The following is a 21563-nucleotide window of genomic DNA, read 5'->3' as shown; positions in this document are numbered from 1 at the left end:
TTGCCGGGATTCCAGCCTCGCAGCCTTCCCCCCTACGAGCAGGAGTCCGAGGTTTCCAGGCGTCTCCTTCCACTCCCTCTTCTATGATCCCTAAATTGCATTTCCCAGCTGAGCGCAGGTGTCAGCGCCTGGACGGAGAGTGCCGAAGCTCCTCCGGGAAGGAGCGGGGATCCCGGGAAGCACAGCCCCTGTCGCTCCAAAAAGCCAGGCCCTGGGACAAGGGGACATTTTGTTCAGCCGAGGAGCACTGTGCTGGCAGCGTGCCTGCAGCCGGAGCCTGTGCACCTAACTGGGAGAAAATGGAAGTAGGGCAGAGGGAAGGGGCTGAGCCCCGGCTGGATGAGGGCTCCAGGCGGGCTCTGTCGCCCAGAGCCCCAGGCCACGTCTCCAGGTGGAGCTGCCCGCTCATCTCTGCTGCCCCAGGCCAAATTTCAGCTCCCGGTGGGGTGACCCCTCCAGTGGAGCTGCTGCCTGTTCCAGCTGGGAGTGGGATCGCACCCAGCAAACACAACAGTCACGGCACCAAACTGCGCTGGCCCCTGCGACTTCCGTTTGACACCCTCCCTCCGAAAACAGCCTTTCGTTCCCAACAGGAATTGTAACGCAAATATTTATTTCTCCAGCCCGGCTCATGCTTTTAAAAGGGAAACTATGAGGCATCATCTGGAGCCGGCGGGAAGCTGCAGTCGCTTCCCTCTTGCTCTCCTCCATCAGCGCGCACAGCCTCTCTTCGGCTGTGTTTCCTCTCCTTCCCTCGCTGGAGCACCTTGGAAGGCTGCTGGAGGGCAGTAACCTGAGCTGCAGCTTTCTCTGCACAAATCTTCCATCCAGATGCCCACCTCCGGGTTTAACTGCCCGATGGAATGAAAGCTGTGCTGACAGGAGGCTGGATGCAGTCTCCTGCTCAACGCTCTCCCTGCTCTCCCTACAGACGTCTGCCAACCAGGGAGGCTGAAGGTGAGAACCTTTAAGGGATGAGGAGGTTAAGGCAGTGCAGGTGCTCATCCTCTTTCCCTGGGCCAGCTGCTTCACGTGTTAAAAAAGTAATACTGAAAACAGTAAATTAAGCAGCTGTTTGAAAGAGACAGCTCCAAACACTGTGGGGCCAGGGTGCCACTTCCCTGCCAGGGAAGGGGAGCGGAGGGCAGCCCTCTCCCTCAGCCAGGCCAGCTCCTGCTGCCCACCGCTGTCATCAATAGTGGCTGCACAGCCAGATGGTCACACACAGCCCACACACTCGGCACTGCAGCCAGGCTTTTTCTGGGGAAAAAGGGGGGTGCAAGGGCAGGATACAAGTGCACCTGCTATCTTCAAGTGGCCATCCTGACTCTCAGTGTCTCCTCCAGGGGCATTTCCATTGAGAGCTGGGAGGAGAGTCCCCAACACTGCCTTGAGTTTGATGTTTCGTCTCCCTCCTTTTCATCCCCCTCAGGAAGCCAATCTGGGGACAGTGAGAACAATCATTTTCATCTCCCTAAAAGCAGGGAGGGGGAGCAGCCGGTGCTTAAAAAGTGGGATTGGACTGGGATGAGAAAGACAGAACAAGAGACTGAAGTACCTCAATTGCAGAGAATTAAACCCTCACAAGTGTTTCCTCTGCTCCAGTCAGCACTGGAACCAATTTTTCAATCCCTATTTGGGAGGCACAGCACGCATCCACCCTTAGGTAGCAGGAAGACGCTCAAGAATTTGTCTTTCTGAGAAACCTTTTATTTGGCACGATCAATGGTAGCGTTTTTCAGAGTGAACCCACTCCTTCCTCCCCCCACTGAAAAAAGCCTCAGAGAGAGAGGCTTCTGCCGTGCTTGTGCCGCACAAAGCCCTGCTCCAAGGCAGGTCCTGCTGCAATGCAAGGAAATTTAGATTTTCCCAAGAACGCGTGGGTGTGGAAAGTCCAGCCTTTGGATTTACAGCAGCTCGCTGCAAACTTTTTGTTAGTAACAACTTTGATTGAAAAGGCCTCAGAAAACAGCTGGATCAAAGGCTGAGAAGCCCAAATTTCCAGGCCTGGGAAGGTGGGGCTGCTGCAAGGGTCACAAGCAGTAGCTGCACCTCAGAGGTCCAAGCACTGTTCCTATGCTGGAGTTTTGCTAAGACTCTAACAGAAGCAGGGTCAGGAGCTGAACTGTATCCCTGAGTTATGGGGACAGATCATTTCCCAACACGTGACTGCTTGAGCGAAGAACCAGACAATCCTGTTAAGGCCTCACAGAAGTCCTGGCAAAAAGTATGTAATAACAACAAATAAAAAAAAAATCCAGCAGCACCTGGGGCAAGATATTCCACCGTCATGCCCTTTAAACAAAGCCATCCTATCATCATCACTCTGCCCCTCTCAGGAGCACGAGGCACAGTGAGAAGCAGGGATCCTTTTCCCTGCTCCCTGCCCAGCTGGCCTGTCCCAGCAGCTTAACTTTCCATCTGGCTCACTGCTGCATCCCGGCCGTCCGGAGACTTTTCTGGCTGAGGGGTGGACAAGTGTTCCAGCTCATAGTGTCCGTTCCTGGCGGCTGCCTCGCCGCTGGGGTGGCCCTTTTCCCCCGCCAGCTTTTTGCTCCTCTTGCTCTCGATGATCTGCTGGAGCTGCCGCCCGGCGTAGTCCGGCTTGGCCGTGAGCACGGTGGCGGGCACAGCCAGCCCCAGGATCTCGGGGACCATGTAGGGCCGGAGCCAGCCCACCAGCGGGGTGCTGCCCGGGGTGTAGTGGGTCTGTTTGTGGTAGAAGAGCAGCCCGTCGACCTGCGGGCAGGAGAGAGAATGAATGAAAGGGCAGAGCTGAGGCTCCTGCAAGTGAATGACCAGGCACCAGACAGCAGCTCTGCTCTGTTTGCAGGCCAAAACCACCAGCTGGATCATTTTTCCTCAAGCGGTGCAATAAATAGCGGAAGGGAAAGAAGAAACCTGCAGAGCTCCTGCCCTGAAAGATCAGCGACTCCCAGATGGCTTTAAATTGTCAAAGGCAAATGAGTCCAGCCTGGTGTCAGCACAGAGCAATGTCCTCTGGATGCTTTCATCCCATTCTGCACAACAGCCACAGTTTCTGAATGAGGCAGCCCACTTTACTGGATTAGGGTTATTTTAAATAATACATTTGGAAAGTAATTAGCCCGAGTGTGTGACGCCAAGGAGCCCTGATTCCTAACAGCTCTTTCAGCTGGCTTATGCCAAAAAAAATCTTAATGTTTCCCAGGAGAGAACCTCTCCCAGCAATCAGTGACAGTTAAGGGCACTCAGGACTTTAAAGGTTTAGGCCCTAACTCCTGTGCTACGATTTCCACACTCTGCAGTGCTGCAGCTGGCTGACGTTTTCCCCACTTCCCCACCGTGCTCAGGGATTCTCATCCCCCCTCTTCCCACGCTTCCCAGGGGTGTGCTCTGCGAGGTTGGATCTTGCTGTCAGGCTGACTAATGCTGGAGGTGGTGCTCCTCTTAGCTCAGCTTCACAAGCTCTTAAAAGGCTATTTGGCTACGAGGAAGAGTGGCTGAGTGGGCAGAAGAGAGGAGAACAAGAGCCCACCTCGGGATGAACTGCTCCCAGACCCCTCCCTGATCTTACAGCCCCCAGAACAGAAACGCTGGCTGAGCACAAAGCAGCATATATCCACTTCTGCTCCACAGATGCTAACCTCTGGCAGAGAGGGTAAAGATTCTGGCACTGTTCTGTCCGTAATTTTCAGTCACTGCTAACATCTTGCAAAATTACCCCAGAAAAACGGGGATTTCTGTGCTAGGAAAACATAAAACCAGAACAGTAAACATCACGATGAGCTTGTGCAACCCCTCTGGATATATAAAGGGAAAAGCTTTTCCACCCTGCCTCCTGGGAAGAATCAGATTCTGCAGCACTCCAGCATATCCAGCCCGTTCCTGTGGGTGCGCAGTGCTTGATGAGCAACGGGGATTCTCCGGCACCCACAGGAATGTTTTGGTAAAGATCAGAGCCCAGAAAGGCCTTCCAGATCACTCCAAGTATCTTCCCCAAGCTAGAGAATTCAAAGGAGTTCAGCCTGCTGGAGCTAGGTCATGTTCTCCATTCCCTGATTGAAGTGACTCCTATATTCCTTCCCGTTTATTTCATTTGTTGGCTGGGCCCCTACCCTGAGTCACCACAGTGACAGCGGCCACATCAGAACAAGGACTGACACTGTCCCTAAACGACCGAACCTGAGGAGAGACTGGCCTGGCAGGATTTAACATTCCACAGCCATGCTTTCCAGATTCTAGGTGCTTAACAGGCCTCCCATTCCTAAACATCAGGGTTTCTCAGAAGCTTTGGCTCCCCTGCCTTCATGGAGAGCACGGTTTTACTCAGATCTGTGAGAAGGACAGTAGCTCTTAAGATCCACTCCAAAAACCACTTGAAATTCAGAGCAAGTCAATTGATCCAAAGTCTACTGAATTCCGGGGAATAAGAGTCCACTGAATAGAGTGGATCAGGCCCTAGCTCTGAGGTTACAGATTAACCCTGCAGACCCAGATCTGAAAGCACTGACCTCCTCCGTGGCCACCACACACACACAGGATCCCTGTCAGGATCAAAAGATGCTGGGTCTAGACCTAAGACCACCCGTTACCCTTCATCCATAGTCAGGATGTATTTTGCCTCCTGCAAAGTTTATTCTGTTCGGTGCTAGAAGGTGTTTTTGGGGATTTTTGGGCTCCCTCTTGTGGCACACTGCAGAGACCCACCGCTCCCCTCTTCCTGGAAAAAGCACCACAGTTCCTGCAATGTTGGGGCTGCTTTGAGCTAACATACACCACATTTTGCTTCTTGAGGTCACACCCTGATATAGCAGAGGGCTGGGGGGGCAAATCACAGCTGGATTGCACAGCTGGAGTCTGTTCAGCTCCATCTCCTACTCCAGAGTTTTGCAACGGCCTCCTTTGCAGCCCAGAAGTTTGCTCTGACTGCAGCGGGCAAACGCTCCTCAGCCTTTCCTCAAGGGGGCAGATACCTCAGGAAGGAATGAAGACTTTACTCAGGAAAGCCAGGAATGACTGTGTCCACAGAGGCACTCGGAGCATTTATTATTGAGCAAGCCAGCTGTAAGAAAGCTGGGAAGCCCCTTCAATCCATGTTCAGAGCAGGGTCTGGCAAGACCAGTCAAGGGGTTGGGGCTTTCCAATTTGCTCTGATGACTGTCCTGGCTTTCACAAGCAGAAAGCAAGGTCAGCCCTCACAGCCAAGTTAGTGGCCTTAACTTAAACCTGCACCAATTTTAATGGCTAACTCAGGACGGGAGAGCACGAGAGACACCGTCACATCAACGTGGCTCTTGGCTTTGTGGGAAAAGAAATCTCTGTGGAAGCTGTTCCTGATGTAGGGCTGAGATCGGGCACTCCCAGGAACAGCTGCAGCCACTGTAGGAGCTTCTGGCTCACAGATGTTGTCACTGTCACTGGATCAGAATGCCACTGCCTCCTCCTTCCCCTTCCCTTGCAGTGACAAGTCAGCCAGGGCAGGCAAAAGCAACCAGAGCTGATTCCACAAGGGCCTGCAACTCCCTGCTCACAACCACACGGAACTGAGCTGGTGGCACATGGATTTGCCTTCCCCAAAGGTCAGAACAGCACAACAGCTGTGACAGGGGAAGTTTAGAGTGGGTATTAGGAAAAGGTTCTTCCCCCACAGGGTGGTCAGGCACTGGAATAAGCTCCTGAGAGCAGCAGCTATTAGCCCCAAGCTTGCCAGAGCTCGGGAGCCTTTGGACAACACTCTCAGGCCCAGGGTGGGATTCTTGGAGCTGTCCTGTGCAGGGCCAGAGTTGGACTTTGATGCAGCTAGCAGGTCCCTTTCTACTCAATATTGTGTGATTCTACTTTTAAAGCTGATGAAGCAAATGTAGGTGTCCTGCTCAGTCATTTCTGCTCCCAGCTCCAGTACACCTCAGGTACCCATCGTGAACACCCAAACACCCCAGAAACCACTTGGATCTTGCCACCACCCTTCTCCTTCCTCCCCACAGAACAGCCAGGTGCTTTGTTGCAAGCACCAACACCAAGCAAACTCACCCAGGCCCACGCAGAGCAGTGGTCAGTACCAGTTTTGGCCCTAAAAAAGTCAGCTGTCCATCACACTGCTACGTGAACCCGAACTGTGCTGCTTCTGCAGGCAGCCTGAGTGTCCTCTCATCGCAAAAGGCCCTTTCAGACACAGCCAACTGCAGTAAGGGCAGCACAAACTCAGGGAGTGCCCTGGTTTAACTCTTGCTCCTTTGTGTGGTTGAATGAGGTTGGTGACAAGGCAACAGATCAAACATGGGCATGAAGGCATCCATCCCACAGACAGGAAACAGCAACTTGGCAAGCTTTCTGTAGCCTCAGGAGAGTAAATTCCCAAGGAGAGGGGATGCACCTCCCTCCCAGCACTGGCAGAGCTGTCACTAAGGCTGGGGTCTGGGCCCCCACCTGTGTGTTCTCACCTCAAAGGGAAAGTCTGTAGCCAGCAGCTCACACAGGCTGTCCGAGGAGCAGGGGAAGTTCTGCAGGCCCACAAATTTGTACTGAAAGAGCAAGAGAGGGTTAGAAGAGGCAACTCTCTGTCCACAGAACAAGTTGCTGAATCCAGCACTGGTGTGCAGGCAGCTAAGAAGGAAGGATTCCTCTGGTGCAGGATCTGGCATAAGAGGGAAAGGGTGAGGAACAGCTCCCACATACTCCTGATACCTTTTTTCCCAAGCACCTAAGACTGCAGGAAGGATTTTTCAGGAGACCTGACCCAGAAATGCTCTTCTAACCAAAATAGAAAATGACAACCTCCGGGCAGGATGCAAAGCAGACAGACGTCTGCTCCAGGCTGCTGGCTCAGCCAAGCCAATCTTTCCACCCAGGAAATGAAAGCTGAAACGACCCCCTCCTTCATTAGGTAGTTATCTTCTGGATATTCCTGTTGGGAGTCAGGACAGGATGTTCTCTGAACACAGCCACCCTCACTGCAGTCAGCCCCATTTATCACTGAGATGCTCAGCTCACAGGAGCTGCTCTGCTTGGCCACGCCTGAGCAGACAAATCTCACGTGTTTGTGCCCAAAAATCACGTTCCAAGCTGCTGTGGGCTCTAGGTCTGACCCCCGTGTGTAAGTCTTCAAAGGAGAAGACTTTTTATTCTGGCTCAGCAGGGACTCCGGGTGGCAAGCCAGCATTCACCTCGACAACTTCAGTGATCAGTTTAAACAGAGGGAAGGCTGAAAGCTTTACAAACCCACAAGACTGCAAGAATAAACTCCATTGTAGTCAGGCTGCCAACCAACAGTGCTCCTGAAGAAACCACACTGGTTTTCCATTCCATTACAAGGGAAAGCTAAAAACAGCATGGAAGTTAGCTGATACCCTGCAGTGTGATGATCTCCCTCAGCACGTTGGATGGGGGGGAAAAACCCCACTGGACTCATTTACAACATGCAGTGGTTCTATTTACATCCTGACACGGCATCCCATTTCATCAGATCTACGCTTTGAAGCCTGATCTGTGAGGGGAAAGGAAAAAAAGGAAAATGCTTTCACTAGTGAAAGAAACTGCTGAAGCCTGCTGAACAGGAGAGCTTACCCCCACCCAGCCTCCTCCTCAGTACAAAAGGACTTACCGGATTAATCCTGCTTTTCTCTGCCAGCCCTTCCTCCTCTTGGAGTTTTGAGGAGAGCCAGAAGAACCTGAAGTCAGTCTGTGAAAGGAGGCAGAGTTAGTGACCACTCACCACTCATCACCTGACAACATCTGCCAAGCGTCTTTGTTCCTCTGCACTCACCTGGGAGATTTACAAACTTGATTTCATCTGCAGAAACAGCACCCCAAACCCTGCTGCTCCCCCCCAAAACATGTACACAGTTATCCAGCAGCCCTGAAGCTGTAAAGACGCTGGTGCTTAGGAAAAATATCTGCCTTTTGCAGAGTGAGCTCAGCAGTGCTGGAGCAAAGCAGCTCAGGGAACAGCAGAGAGGGCAGGGACTCAGTACCTGGCAGTCATAAACAGGGTGTCCTCTCCAGCACATCACGTCCAGGATATAGTAGGTCTGCTTGGCCTCGTTGTAGATGCAGTCCAGGATGCTGTACACTGCACACACAAACACAGGGAGGTCAAACCCTGCTCCAAACACTGCCCAACCCAGCTGGCAAACACCAGGTCCCAGCTCTCTGACATTAATCCTGCCCTGATGTGAGACTGCGGAGGGATCCCCTTCTGCTAACAGGAACTGCAACCACAAAAAGCCTTGAGCTCGAGGGGTCCCACGAGGCTGCAAAGGGACCAGTCAGAGGCACAACGAGCAAAGGCATGTTTCAGAAAATGGCATTTGCCAGACAATAAGCCTCTCTTTTCAGGGAATAAAAAAAGAAAAAAAAAAAAAAGAAAAAAAAAAAAAAGAAAAAAAGAATTCCAAGAGGTATTAAGGAAGATGACACCATATAAAGGTCTCTGTTAGAGGACAGAGAGGATGTCAGGGTTTAGGGGTGTCAGTCAGACAGGAGGCTTAATAAGAAAAGTGCCAGGACAAAAAAGGGCAACGATTTTAAACTGGAAAAGGGCTATTTTAGATTGGACGTTAGGAAGAAATTATTTCCTGTGAAGGTGCTGAGTCCCTGGCACAGGTTTCCCAGAGCAGCTGCAGCTGCCTAATCCCTGGAAGTGTCCAAGGCCAGGCTGGACAGGGTTTGGAGCAATCTAGTTTAGAGGAAGGTTCCCTGTCACTGGCAGGGCAGTGGAACAAGTTGAGCTTTCAGGTCTCTTCCAACCCAAACCATCTGAGGATTCTATGTGCTTATCTAGCATAAAGGCAGCTGATATTGTTCCCATCTAATTGTCTCCAGAGATACAGAAACAAGCCTGAAGCTGAGCACCCCCAGCACAAAAAAGGGGCATAGCTGTGGGACTTGGAGGAGCTGGAGGAACAGCACTGGGCCTGTCAGCACACACAAACTCCCCTCTCTCTATCCCAAATGCCTCCTCACACCTGTACCTTTGTCACTGGTTGAGTTGTGCCGGTTTCCCCCCGGCAGCAGGGATGGGAACCTGTTGACACAGTAGCCACTCTTGGTGTAAGCTGCTGTTGTGCCCTGTGAGACAAAAAGGAGAGAAAAAACCCAGTCAAGCCAGTTTTATGTTGTCTGTGAATGGGTACATGTCCTTAAGCACCTGGGGGAAGCCCACTTACCCTGGAGGCCACGACAAGAGCCCTTTTCCCAACGGGACACACCACCACAACCCACTCCTGCTCCAGATCTGAGGGAACATCCACCAGCCACTCTGACAGCATCAGCTATGGAGAGTACAGGGAGAAGAGCCAGTCAGTAACAACTCGCCTGAAGTTATGGACAACAAACAGCTCAAGGGTAAAGCAGGGAGGTTCTGACTTTGCTTTGACACCTACACTGGGTGCTTTAGAGGCAGCTGGCACTGCTTGTCACCCCCAAAAGGGCTCCTTGCCTCCCCTCTAATGAAGTCCAACCTGCCAACACATTCTTCCCCAAGTCTTTCTCTTGCTTCCCAGCTGCTGACTGAGCTTCAGACTCAGCAGGGCTCGCAGCCCTTGACTGGGCACCCCACACCTTTGTCCTAACTCCAGCACTTCATTTTTAAAAACATAGCAGGGCTTAGAAATTTAAAAGCGTGAGGAGTAAAGAGCCTGGACAAGTTGACCTTTTCAGAGGTTGCCTAAGTGCCTATGTGTTATCTAGGACTAATACAGCACCCAGGCTGATAAAATCCAGCTGAGTTTGCCCTTCTTTCCTTTCCAAACACAGAGAAAGGCAGAAATCTTTAGCCGAATACTGCCTAACAGGGTGCTCATGCTGCTGGCTGAGCTGAAATCTCCTTAACTGGGGAACACGGTGATGCAGAATTAATGGTTGGAGTCAGTGACCTAGGAGGTCTTTTCCAGCCTAAGTGATTGTAAAGCACATCCCATCTCCACGTGTTTTCCATTGGAACTCGGCATGTTTTGGAGGTGAACTGATCAGTTTCTCTGTGAGCACCAAGCCGGGCAGGACACGCTCATCTCCCAAATCTCTCGTCACCGTGCCCTCAATCCACCCCACATCCCTGCTCCACAACCACACCTGGCCACGGGGACACAGACGGCTCCTCACCTGATTGGCGTAGCGCTTGGGCAGCTTTTTGCCAGCATCCACGTCCATCGCCTCTTCCTCCGCATCTTCCCCTTCTCTGTCCTCGTCCTCGCTCTCCACCCCTGCCCAGTCGTCCTCCGCCAGCCTCCTAGCATGGTTCACGTAGTCCAGCCGCCTCCTGGGGTCGAGGGAACACCCCGGCGGGGAGGCAGGTCACCCACGGCACACCGAGCCCGGGCCTCCCCCCACAGGCAGCCCCGGGCCGGCCTAACGCGCGCCGCGCTCCCATCCCGGCGGCGCCCGCCCGCCCGCCCGCCCGCCCGCTCGCTGCCGCGCTCACTCTCTCTGGATGCGAAGGAGGCGCTGCCGGCGCTCGGCCTGCCCGGGGCCGCCGCGGGGTTTGTAGGCGGCGAGCCGGGGGTGCGGCGCGGCCGGGCTGCAGGGCCCCGCCAGCCCCACGCCCGCCGCCAGCGCCGCGCTCAGCTCCTCCATGGCAACCCCGCGGCCCGGCCGCGCTTCCGCCCGCGCCGCCGCCCAGCCCGCAGCGCCCCCGCGTGGCGCGGAGGACCCGCGCCCCTCCTCAGCCCGTCCGTCCCGTGCCTCAGTTTCCCCCGCCGGGACGGGGCGCTGCGGGCCGGCACCGGGCACGGGGGACATCCCGGCAGGGGCGCGGGAGCAGCCGCAGGCCCCGCGGGCGGGGATTCGTGCCCTCGGGGCCGGCTGCCTGCAGAGGGCAGCGTGCGGCTGGCCGGGCCGGGCCGCTCCCCGCCGCGAACCGGGCGGCGGAGCGGGGAGCGCGGCGCTGCCCTGCGTCACGGGAGGCTGGCGGCCGGCTCCGCCAGCCCTTCGGCAGCGGGAGCGGCGCCGGCGGCGGCACCGGCAGCGGAGCCGGCCCCGGCACTGCCCCGTCACATCCAGCGGCGGCGGGACCAGCCCCGACACCGACACCACCGCCGGCGCTGCCTCCGTCCTGCGTGAGATTTACGGATTTCAGGGGAAAACCGAACCCCGCCAACCATCGGGAAAGTCGGCCCGGAAAGGAATTGCAAAATCCCGGCATCACCGGGAGGTTGGGCAGGGTTTGGGGTCGTTCCCGGCGCTCTCCCAGCGCCCGCCGACGGGAAATTTAGGGTGTTTTATCCACAGGAGCCCCGGGAAAAATCGCTTTGGATTTATTTCCTCGTTGGCAGCCAGGGGTTTTCATCCCGGAGAGTGAAACCTCGGGATCAGCCTCCCGGAGAGATAAACCCTGCGGGGACATGGCAGAGCCCGGCTCTTGGGCCGACCGGGATTCACATCCCGGCGGAGCCAGGGGAGCGCCGCTCGCTTGACTGGGAATCTTGTTTTTGTCCAGAGAATGTCGTTTTTAAACGGGGAATGTTCTTTTTAACCGGGGCGCCGGGATCGGCGACCGGGGGGTCACTTGGACGTAGGGACATTGGCGTCACCTCGTAAGGGATTCTTCTCCACCTTTTTTTTTTTTATTATTATTATTTTCCTGGGAAAGCGGCCAAGCCATTTCCCACAGCGCGTGGTGGTGATCCCGGAGCCGCACGAGCCCGCGGTGTTGCCAGGGGTGGGGGGGGTGTTTTGGCTGGGGGGGATTGCGTTCCACTGGCTCCCCCCCCCCCCGTCTTCCCGACCCGGGACCGGCCATGGCGTTGAAAGCCAGAGCGCTTTACAACTTCCAGAGCGAAAACAAAGAGGAGATCAGCATCCAGGAGAACGAGGAGCTCGTCATCTTCAGCGAGAACTCCCTGGACGGGTGGTTACAGGGCCAAAACAGCCGCGGGGAGACCGGCCTTTTCCCTGCTTCCTACGTCGAGATCCTCCGCTCCCGGGCGGGCTCCAACTACACGGACTATTCCAGCAGCCCGGTCGGCTCCCCCGGGCACGATTCTTCCTTGTACTCAGCATCCCCCAACCCCGGCATCTCCTACCAGGGCAGTTTTGAGGATGATGATGACGACGATTGGGATGACTGGGACGATGCGTGCACGGTGGTTGAGGAGCCGCGGAGCGCGCCGGGCACCAACGGGCACCCCTCGCCCAGCCTGCAGTACCCGGCGGCCTACGGCCACCACCAGCACGCCGGGTACCGGCCCAAGCCTGCGCTGGAGAGGCAGGACAGCATGAGCTCCTCCAAGAGGGGCAGCGTGGTGGGGAGAAACCTCAACCGCTTCTCCTGCTTTGTCCGCTCTGGGGTGGAAGCCTTCATCCTGGGCGACGTGCCCCTGATGTCCAAGATCGCCGAGACCTACTGCATCGAGATGGGCTCCAGAGGCCCGCAGTGGAGGGCCAACCCCCACCCGTTCATCTGTTCCGTGGAGGACCCCACCAAGCAAACCAAGTTCAAGGGCATCAAGAGCTACATCTCCTACAAGCTGACCCCCAGCAACATCAACTCGCCGGTGTACCGGCGGTACAAGCACTTTGACTGGCTCTACAACCGCCTCTTGCACAAGTTCACGGTGATCTCGGTGCCCCACCTGCCCGAGAAGCAGGCCACCGGCCGCTTCGAGGAGGACTTCATCGAGAAGCGCAAGCGGCGGCTGATCCTCTGGATGGAGCACATGACCAGCCACCCTGTCCTCTCCCAGTACGAGGGCTTCCAGCACTTCCTCTGCTGCCGCGACGAGAAGCAGTGGAAGCTGGGCAAACGCCGGGCGGAGAAGGACGAGATGGTGGGCGCCAGCTTCCTCCTCACCATCCAGATTCCCACGGAGCACCAGGACCTTCAGGACGTGGAGGACCGCGTGGATGCCTTCAAGGCCTTCAGCAAGAAGATGGATGACAGCGTCCTGCAGTTGACCAATGTGGCGTCGGAGCTGGTGCGCAAGCACGTGGGGGGCTTCCGGAAGGAGTTCCAGAAGCTGGGCAATGCCTTCCAAGCCATCAGCCACTCCTTTCACATGGACCCTCCCTACAGCTTGGATGCCCTCAACAACGCCATCTCCCACACGGGGAAGACGTACGAGACTGTGGGGGAGATGTTCGCTGAGCAGCCCAAGAACGACCTGTTCCTCATGCTGGACACTCTCTCCTTGTACCAAGGGCTCCTCTCCAACTTCCCAGACATCATCCACCTGCAGAAAGGTAAGGAGGCATTCTTCTCCCCAGGTATGGGCCCATGCACCATGAGTGGGGATGGTGTGGCAAGTGGGATGGGGATGCAATGAGGAAATCCTCTGTTGGGTCATGAAGGGAATGGGGGATGAGGATGGGAATGGGAACCACTGCCTATACCTCTCAGGGAGTCAGTGTGGTCCCCGCTGGCACAGCCCTCCAGTCACCCCAGCCTGGGAGAGTCTGCTAGGGCTGTTGGGTCCAGAGTCTGCCCCAGTGATGCCGTGGACTCTGTAACTGCTGCTGGTGCTACCCAAAGCACCGGCTGGTGGGGTCAGCACGGATTTCACCTCCCCCAGACCATGAGCAGGAGCCAGCACTGCTGCCATTAGGTCTGGGGTGACCTGCACCTCTTGTGCATCCCCACCCACTGCCGCTTGGCCCTCCTCATCCTCCCTGCCAAGGCCAGTGGACACTGGAGCTCGCTCCCCCAGGGCTGGGACATGGCTGGACATGGCCTCGGGTCAGTTGGAGGGGCCAAGGGGGCTGTGCAGGGCAGCGGGATAGAGGACACACTGAACCTCCGGGGACAACCAGGGTCACACTTTTCAGGGGTATGTCCCTGCACCTGCAAGCCCAGCAGGAGGGGGTTAGCACCCCCAGGGCATCAGAACTCTCCATGTCCCATTCGTCCTGGTTCCCTGGATTTGGTGGGATCAGAGGCGGGGAGAGGTGTCTGCTGTTCTCTCTCTGGGGCAGGGAGGGAGGGAGGGCTCGGTGTCCTTTTGCACCCAGGCAGCCACGGGTGTGGGTGTGGGGCCGAAGTCCACACACTGCTCCCCGCCCAGCTGCTCGCAGCAGGGAGGGGACAGCCACACCAGTGTCCCCAGAGTTTGGAGGACAGGTTTTCCCCAGGGTGAAGCCAGGGCTGTCTCTGTCCAAGCATGCAGGGATGTCTGTACATCACTCCACATCCCTGGGGAAGGCTGGGAAGGCAGAGGGGGCAGGGAGGATTCAATCCTGCCCAGGCAGCTTCCTTGCCTTTCCTCTGCATGTTGTTTACCCATGGAGAGGGGCTGGATCCCGTCCGGAAGCGAGGCCGCGTGGGCAGAGCGGAAGGCAGGATTTGGCCTCCAAACTTTGCTTCTTCCTCCTCCTCCTCCTCCTCCCCTCTGGGAGCAGGGCTGGCGCAGCGGGAGCGCTGTGACCCCGGGCCTGGTGCTCCCGGCAAGGGGCAGGGAGAAGGAAAAAAAGTCCAGTGCGGGCCAGATCCTGTTTTCAGTTTTTTAGCCTCTGTGCTAATGAGGGGGAGGAATGCAGGGCTGGAGCCAGGCAGGATTCTTTCGAAACCGAGCTGTAAAAAAACATGGAAGGAGAGGGAAAAACTGGTGTCAGAGCATCAGCTGCCTCTGGGAGTGGGAGATGCTTTCCCAGCCGAGCTCCAGACAGCACCACATGCCCTTGCCACATCCTGGTTCTTTGCTTCCTAGGCTGGGGTCTCTCAGGGCTGCTCCTGACTCCCATTCATGGAATGGCATGGGATATTTGGAGGGCAGGCTTGCCTGGAGTGCCTGACTTTGCTAACACTGCCCCACGTCAGCCTTGCACCCCAAGCCTTGAGTCACAGCACTCCAGGAGCCCAGACCCCCAAAACCAGCTATACATGAGGCTGGCTGCCTAGGGATGGGATGGGATGGAAAAAGAGCTGGGAATGCCAGAGTCCAGGGGGAAAATGCTCCTGGTCTTTGCCTGCCCGGAGGAGAGGGATGGGTTTGGCGGGCAGGGGGAGATGCAGGCAGACATGAGGCAGGTCTGTGCCTCTGCTTTGGGGCCAGGCCGGTGTCTGGGGATGGGATCAAGCGGGGCTGCCCAGGGAAGGGGACCCGAGGGTGGCACGGATCCCCTGACGCTGCTCCCTGCCTCACCAGGCGCCTTCGCCAAGGTGAAGGAGAGCCAGCGGATGAGCGACGAGGGCAGGATGGACCAGGAGGAGGCGGACGGGATCCGCAAGCGCTGCCGCGTGGTGGGCTTCGCCCTGCAGGCCGAGATGAACCACTTCCACGAGCGACGCGTGGCCGACTTCAAGAGGATGATGCAGTCCTACCTGAGGCAGCAGATCGTCTTCTACCAGCGCGTCAGCCAGCAGCTGGAGAAGACGCTGCGCATGTACGACAACCTCTAAGGCCTCTGCCCGCCGCCCCCCAGGCCTCGTCTGTCCGGGACAGGCGGAGAATGGACGGGAACTCATCACGCTAGTGACCAAATGACTCGGGGCTTTCTTCCCCCTTCCCAGGCTGGCAGGGAAGGGCTCGCCCGCGGGCTGGCCGTGCCGCCTCTTTCTTTCCCTGGGGACCTCCCGCCCTGCCACGGGTCTGGCAGGAGCATGGAGGGGTCACAAGAGGGACAGACGTGGAGGTAATGGTGCTGGGGTCTCTGCCCAGTGATTTTTTTAGCTTTCTGAAAACCTACTCTCCTGGGTGCATCCCAGCCCACTGGGAGAAGAAATCCAAGTGGTCGACATTTTGCACACTAAAAGCTTTTCTGATGGAAAAAAAAAAAACAAAACAAAAAAAAAAGAGAGAGAAGAAATCTTTATTTGGAAGAGATTTTTTTGTTTGTTTGTCACAAGATATTTTCAATATTTTCCATTTTTCTGCAGCATTTTTACCACTCAGTTTTTAACTAGATGCACAGAGGCAAAGAGAAATCTCTTTCTCAAGTATGGCTGCTGACTGGGAAAAGGGAGAAAAAAGGGAAAAAAAAAATAGCCCTCAGCCTTTTCAATAAAATCGTTGGTAGAAAAAAAACCACCCACCTCCTTCCCAGAGATGTCTGTGGAAAACAGAGCTGCTCCAGGATCCCGGGGAAGGCTCTGCCTGAGCATCCCCTGGCTTCCAGCCAGCTTTGAACATCCCTGTGCTGTGGGGGGGAATGACCCCAGGAGGGGTTCCCACAGCAACCACCCTCCTGCTCTCTAAACAACCCACCAAGGGGCAAATCCTGCCCCACTCTGTCCTGGCCTGGACAGTGTGCCGCTGCCTGGGAGACAGCAGGGCTGGCACAGGGGCCTTGTTTTTGAAGGGAAATGGCTGGGATAAATCACAGCGAGGAAAGTTAGGGCCATCTTGGCCTGGCTCCAGGGATAAAATTAGCCCCGGCATGCAAGCCAGCGGGGTATTGTTAAACTAACAGCGACGCTGGGAATGCTGCGGGCTGCGCTCCATCCTCCCAGAGCCCACCCCGGCCCCAGCCTGCAGGGATGAGCACTCAGGGGTACAGCCCAGCCTGCAGCCTCCATCCAGGCAGGATGTGCTTCCTCCTGCATCCCACAGCCAGGGCAGGCCCCTTCACCGTGGCCCCATCCCACCCTGGGTCCCTTCCACACCAGTCCCACCCTCGCTGCATCCTGCCTTGGCTCTATCCTACCCCGTTCCCAGCACCCTCTGGTACCATCTCACCCCAATCCCGTCCCACCCCAACCCCATTCTACCACAGCCACATCCTAGCCTGGCCCTGTTCCATTCTAGTCCCATCCTACCCAGGCTGCATCCTTACATGGCACCATCCCACTCCACTCCCATCGCACTCTGGCCCTATCTTATCCCAAACCCCATCCTACTGCAATTCCGTCTTACCCTGGCCATGTTCTACCTTGGCCCTGTCCCAGCCTGGTCCTATCCTGCCCCAGCCCCATCCCACCCCAGCCTCTTCCTAACCTCACTCCATTCCCTTCTTATCCCAGCCCCATCCCACCCTGGCCCCATCCCAGCCCGGCAGCCGTGGGAATGGTGTCTAACCCTGTGCTAATCCTGCAGGAGTGGCGGGCCTCCAGCCCTGCTGGCCATGCTCTGGATGACCATGGTGGCCTTGGCCCTACGTTGAGGCCAGAACGTGTCCCTTCCCCCAGCCCTGCTCCCTCGGGAGCACAATGGGCACTGGGATTGAGCCTGCCACCGCCGTCCCCGGGCAGGCAGCCAGCCTCTGGCACTGCAAGCAGCCTCCAGAGCTGAGCCAACATCCCAGCTCCCCTGGACCTGGCTGGGCAAGGGGATCCCCTGCCTGGGGTGCCCCTTGGCACCTCGGTCCCTGGGATGTCCTGAAGATGGGGTGTGCAGCTGAAGCAGGAAGATGTCCCAGATGTTCATCCTCTGCTTTGGTGTCCTGGCGTGGGAACAGGGATGGGCTGAGGACCCTGTGGGGCTGCATGCACCCCTTCAGAAGGCTGTGCCTCAGTTTCCCCAAAGGTGGACCGATGCTCTCTCTGGTCCTTCAGCAACCACTAAGGTCCCTCTGCCCCACCATCCACCCCCTCTGTACCCTCATGTCTCGACCACGCTCCCAGGACACAGCAAACCCACTGGCTAGAACCTGTATTCCATTAGCATTCCTGCCTTTTCCCTCTGCCACCTGGCAACAGGCAGCTGGGCCTTCACTGCTTGTGGGTGGGCATTTCAGAGTCTGCCTTGACCAGAGGAGGGGCTGAGCATCCTGCTGCTGCCCCCCACACCTCCAGCAGCATCCTGCAAATGTGCCAAGGGTTGGAGGATAGAACCAGCTCTGAGCATTTTGGTGGCTGTCCCAGGGTGCAGGATGATGGTGGGGAGGAGGCTGGGGGTGTACACAGTGCTTCACATGCCCCCAGCAGTGTCTGTCATTGCCTTTGTTATCTGTCACACAGGCTGTTCCCTGCTCCCACAAGAGAAAAAAAATCAGGGCACAGAGGGCTGAGAGGAAGCACCAGGAACATGGAGCAGATCCGTTTCCTCCTCCCACTTCCCAAGGCTACTCCTGCGTGGGAAAGCCAAGGCTGAGGGAGGCCCTGTGTGAGTCCTGACACTGCTGACAGCCGGGTTGGGAGGTGACAGGAGCAGTGGTGGCAGGAGCATTGTCCCTGGGGAGCACTGCAGCCAGCACCAGAGAGCCCTGGCTGCTTCCCTTCCTGCGTGTGGCTTCCCGGAGCTCTTGTCTTGCTTCTCTGGGCCTCCCTCCACCATGGGAAGGAAACCTGGCATCCTTGTTCTGAGCCCCGGGTTTGTGTGTGGGCCAGGCTGTCAGGCTGTAGGGACAACCTGTGCATGTATCCTGAGCCCAGCAATGCTCCAGGGTGGGCAGAATCAGCTGGGGTCCCGCAGGGAGCAGCCAAACAGCTGGAGGATTAAGGATGGGAATGCTGGGACAAGCAGAGCTGCTGATCAGAGCCTTGTCAGCCACATGGATACACCCACCAGTGCTCAATAATTGGGGATCAGCCACCAAAGGAGCGCAGTGACCCAACCCAGCTCCTCCCATGCAAGGGGGAGCGCAGGGCGCAGCTGTGGGCAGGATGGGGCTTGCTGTGCACGCCACGCTGCCGGCACACGCTGGCAGGGGGGGTGGAGAGGCACGGCTGCCAACGGGGAGCAGGGAGCACTCCTGGAGGAGTGGGGAGAAGTCCTGCCTGCCCATTAGGGTCAGCAGCACCTCGGGGGATGGAGCCACGTGGAGTTTCACTGCCACCCCCACCATGTCATATAGAGGCATGGTGATTCCGGGCGGATGCAGGTGGGAGGACACAGGCATGGATCGGGGCAGAGGGAGACAGCTCAGCCTGCCAGCTCCAATCTTTTAATTGCTGTGCTTCTCAAATATTTCCGAAGCGTGACCCTGAGTCGGCTCCTCCAGGCGAAGATACGAGCACCAGCTGGTTCCCTTGGCTGTGGCTATAAATGCTCCCTTCTGCTCCCAGCCCAGGGAAATTATGGGGGATCAGTGGTGTCTGTTTTAGGGAATAAGCTGGGAATCAGCTTTAATGGGGGTGTGTCAGCCTTCCAGGTTCCCCTTGCCAGGCATAGCCAGTGTGATCCTTAGGTCAGACCCTGTCCCAGCTCTCCGTGCCAGCCCAGATTCCCTCTCTCCAATCCCTAAGAAGGTGCTGAGCATGGGGAGGTAGGTCCTGCACTGGCAGGGAGCTGTGTCTCTGGGTGTGTTGTTTGTGCAGGAGGGGTGGGGAGCCCAGGCTCTGGGATGTGGTTATCCCTCCGTCAGTGTCTGTCTGCCTTGGAGTTGCTGGGTGTGGAAACAGAGGTCAGGCTCAATTTGTCTGAAATTTAAATCGCAGCTGGGCTGCACAGCCATGGCAGGCAGGGGGGATGCTTTCTGGTGTCCAGGTCCTCACCACTCCGTACTTTCCCTAGGACCTGGGAATGTCCTCTGGCCCTGAGCGTAAATCCGTGCACTTTATCTCACGTGGGCAGGTGGTGGGAGAGATGCCAGCTTCCCGGGGCCAGCACTGTCCCTGTGTGGGTTTGTTTGAGGTGCTCCCAGGGTGACGTTCCAGCTCTTCCCCCGGGCTCCATCCTGTCCTGCCGGGCTTGCTGCCAGCTGAGCCTGTTCTGCAGGCTGCGGGCATGACTGGCCCGAATCACACAGGCACGTAGCAGGGAGGGAGGGAGGGAGGGCTCCCGGCATCGCGGGGCACTGGGCTTGGCTTGGAGCCGGGTGGAGGTACCGAGCCTCGTCACACCATGCAGCTGTCAGCCTCGGGTCTGGCTCTGAGCTTTCCGCGTAGGACAGCTCCCAGGAGGACCTGACTCCCCTTTACCTGCCTTGGTGTCCTCCTGCCCTCCCAGCAGACTGCTCCTTATCGCCTGCCATCAGGCAGCGTGACCTGTGCCCTCCGAGGGGACCACGGGATGCTGCTCCTGGTTCCCGGTGAAGTCCAGAGCATCTCCTGGGGCTGGTGGGAGCTGCCAGGGAGGTTTTGGGATTGGGACAGAGAGGCTGGAGCCCTGGAACCATGCCTCCCCAAAACAGAGTTTTGCAGGCGTTGTCTGCCTGAGCTCCGGGGGTTTCTGTGCTCAGCCCCAGGAAAAGTGTGGACAGTGCTGTTCCAAGCTCCCGCAGCTGCTGTGGTCCAGACGAGTGGGGGATTTTGGAGGCATGGGATGCTTACATGGGTCCTAGCCTCCTGTGCAGGCCTGAAGCCAGGCTGGGAATAAATAGAGTCCCACATTTGTTGAACCTCTGCATTTGCATGGCTAAAGCTTCCCGGGGGGGGAGGGGATTTTTCAAGGCCAAAGGATCCAACCTGCCCTGGGTGGATTCTTCGTTTGCATTTGAATAGGTGCCTGGAAACTGGTTCAAGTCACCGGAGCTGTGGGAGCTGTGACAGGCTCCCCGCCTGCTCAGTGTCCATCGCTACCGGTGAGCCCCAGTGCCTCCAACTCCTGCTGAAACCTGACCTGAGACCACGCTGCCGGTGTTATTCACCGGGAGAGGTGTTGGATCCAGCCTGTCACAGGTGGCATGGCCGTGGGGTTATGGTCCCCCTCCTTTTTCCCGAGATGCTCTCTGGGAACAGGCCGGGAGAAACTGGGGGTGTTCACCTGGAGAGGAGAAGGCTCCAGAGAGATCTTAGAGCCCTTCCAAAGGCTGAAATGGGCTCCAAGAGACCTGGAGAGGGACTTTGGACAAGGGCCTGGAGTGACAGGACAGCGGCAAATAGCTTCCCGCTGGCAGAGGGCAGGGATAGATGGAATATTGGGAAGAAATTGTTCCCTGTGAGGGTCATGAGGCCCTGGCACAGAGTGCCCAGAGAAGCTCTGGCTGCCCCATCCCTGGCAGTGTCCAAGGCCAGGTTGAATGAGGCTTGGAGCAACCTGGGATAGTGGAAGGTGTCCTTGCCCATGGCAGGAGGGTGGAACAAGGTGACCTTTAAGGCCCCTTCCAATCCAAACCATTCCATGATCTTCCTTGAACCTCTGCTAGCTTTACAGCCAGCTTGGCAGGGAAGGGTGCCAGGGAAGGACCTGGCCAGGAAACTTCTGAGATTGTCTGGGCTGTGGTTTGTGTTTCATGTCCAGGCAGGAGCCCGCCTCGGCCCTCAGCCCTTCCTCAGGTGGGTGGGTGGGTGTCAGTGGCTGCACTGAAGCTGCATCTGATCCTGCAAACCGGGAATAACCCAATCCTTCAGTTCTGAGGATTTAAACCCTGCCAGCAGAGCCTGGCCCCAGAGAGCCGCCGTCCACACTGCTGACGTTTTCCAGGTTACTGCCTGTCCTCCCCTGACCTCAGGAAGGGGATGTTTCCCAGCAGCGGGAATACAACCACAAGCCTTAAAAATAACCTGGTTTGCTTTCAGTATTCCTTACAAAATAGGCCACGTTCCTTCTATTTAATCCCTGGGCACAAGACGAGAATCACTGGGAAGGAAAACAGAGCAATGCTTCCAAGGCAGCTCACGGTGGATGCAGCCCCCATCCCTCACTGGGGGTATGTAAGTAGTGAAGATAATAAAACCGTGTGTTTGAATGAGACGGGGAGGTGCAGAGCTGTAATCTGGAGTCCATGGCAGAAGCTGTCCCAGCCTTAGGGGAGCAGCATGGCCCTGGCAATGTCCCAGCCATGGCGTGGGCAGCACGGTCACCCTGACCCCATTTCACAGTGGGGAGAGGGTGTAA

General features: G+C 56.9%; 2 protein-coding genes across 2 annotated transcripts; one reads left to right on the top strand and one right to left on the bottom strand.

Moving 5' to 3' along the window:
- Positions 1 to 1672: 1672 nt before the first annotated feature.
- Positions 1673 to 10555, bottom strand: SNUPN (snurportin 1). Its single transcript, XM_066196548.1, has 8 exons — positions 10400 to 10555; positions 10081 to 10237; positions 9147 to 9251; positions 8952 to 9048; positions 7953 to 8050; positions 7583 to 7660; positions 6423 to 6503; positions 1673 to 2739 (listed from the first exon to the last, which is right to left on the bottom strand). Exons 1-8 carry the CDS (start codon positions 10549 to 10551, stop codon positions 2410 to 2412), a joined length of 1098 nt encoding a protein of 365 aa, XP_066052645.1. The 5' UTR covers positions 10552 to 10555; the 3' UTR covers positions 1673 to 2409.
- Positions 10556 to 10907: 352 nt separating this feature from the next.
- SNX33 (sorting nexin 33) lies at positions 10908 to 15932 on the top strand. Its single transcript, XM_066196478.1, has 2 exons — positions 10908 to 13155; positions 15054 to 15932. Exons 1-2 carry the CDS (start codon positions 11715 to 11717, stop codon positions 15305 to 15307), a joined length of 1695 nt encoding a protein of 564 aa, XP_066052575.1. The 5' UTR covers positions 10908 to 11714; the 3' UTR covers positions 15308 to 15932.
- The last annotated feature ends 5631 nt before the right edge of the window (positions 15933 to 21563 follow it).

The sequence above is a fragment of the Chamaea fasciata genome, unplaced genomic scaffold, assembly GCF_029207755.1.
Source record: "Chamaea fasciata isolate MVZ Bird 193981 ecotype frontalis unplaced genomic scaffold, bChaFas1.0.hap1 SCAF_14, whole genome shotgun sequence".
Lineage (NCBI taxonomy): Eukaryota > Metazoa > Chordata > Aves > Passeriformes > Sylviidae > Chamaea > Chamaea fasciata.
The sequence above is the reverse complement of the archived record's forward strand: the minus strand, read 5'-3'. Positions and strand labels throughout refer to the sequence as shown.

What these genes read in the sequence shown, in the direction of transcription:
- SNUPN (XM_066196548.1), bottom strand. Translation starts at nt 10,551, where the DNA reads ATGGAGGAGCTGAGCGCGGCGCTGGCGGCGGGCGTGGGGCTGGCGGGG. An exon ending in ACCCTGTTTATGACTGCCAG is followed by an intron (nt 7,661 to 7,952) that starts GTACTGAGTCCC and finishes CTCCTTTCACAG; the next exon opens with ACTGACTTCAGGTTCTTCTG. An exon ending in AGAAAAGCAGGATTAATCCG is followed by an intron (nt 6,504 to 7,582) that starts GTAAGTCCTTTT and finishes TTGCTCTTTCAG; the next exon opens with TACAAATTTGTGGGCCTGCA.
- SNX33 (XM_066196478.1), top strand. Translation starts at nt 11,715, where the DNA reads ATGGCGTTGAAAGCCAGAGCGCTTTACAACTTCCAGAGCGAAAACAAA. An exon ending in CATCATCCACCTGCAGAAAG is followed by an intron (nt 13,156 to 15,053) that starts GTAAGGAGGCAT and finishes CTGCCTCACCAG; the next exon opens with GCGCCTTCGCCAAGGTGAAG.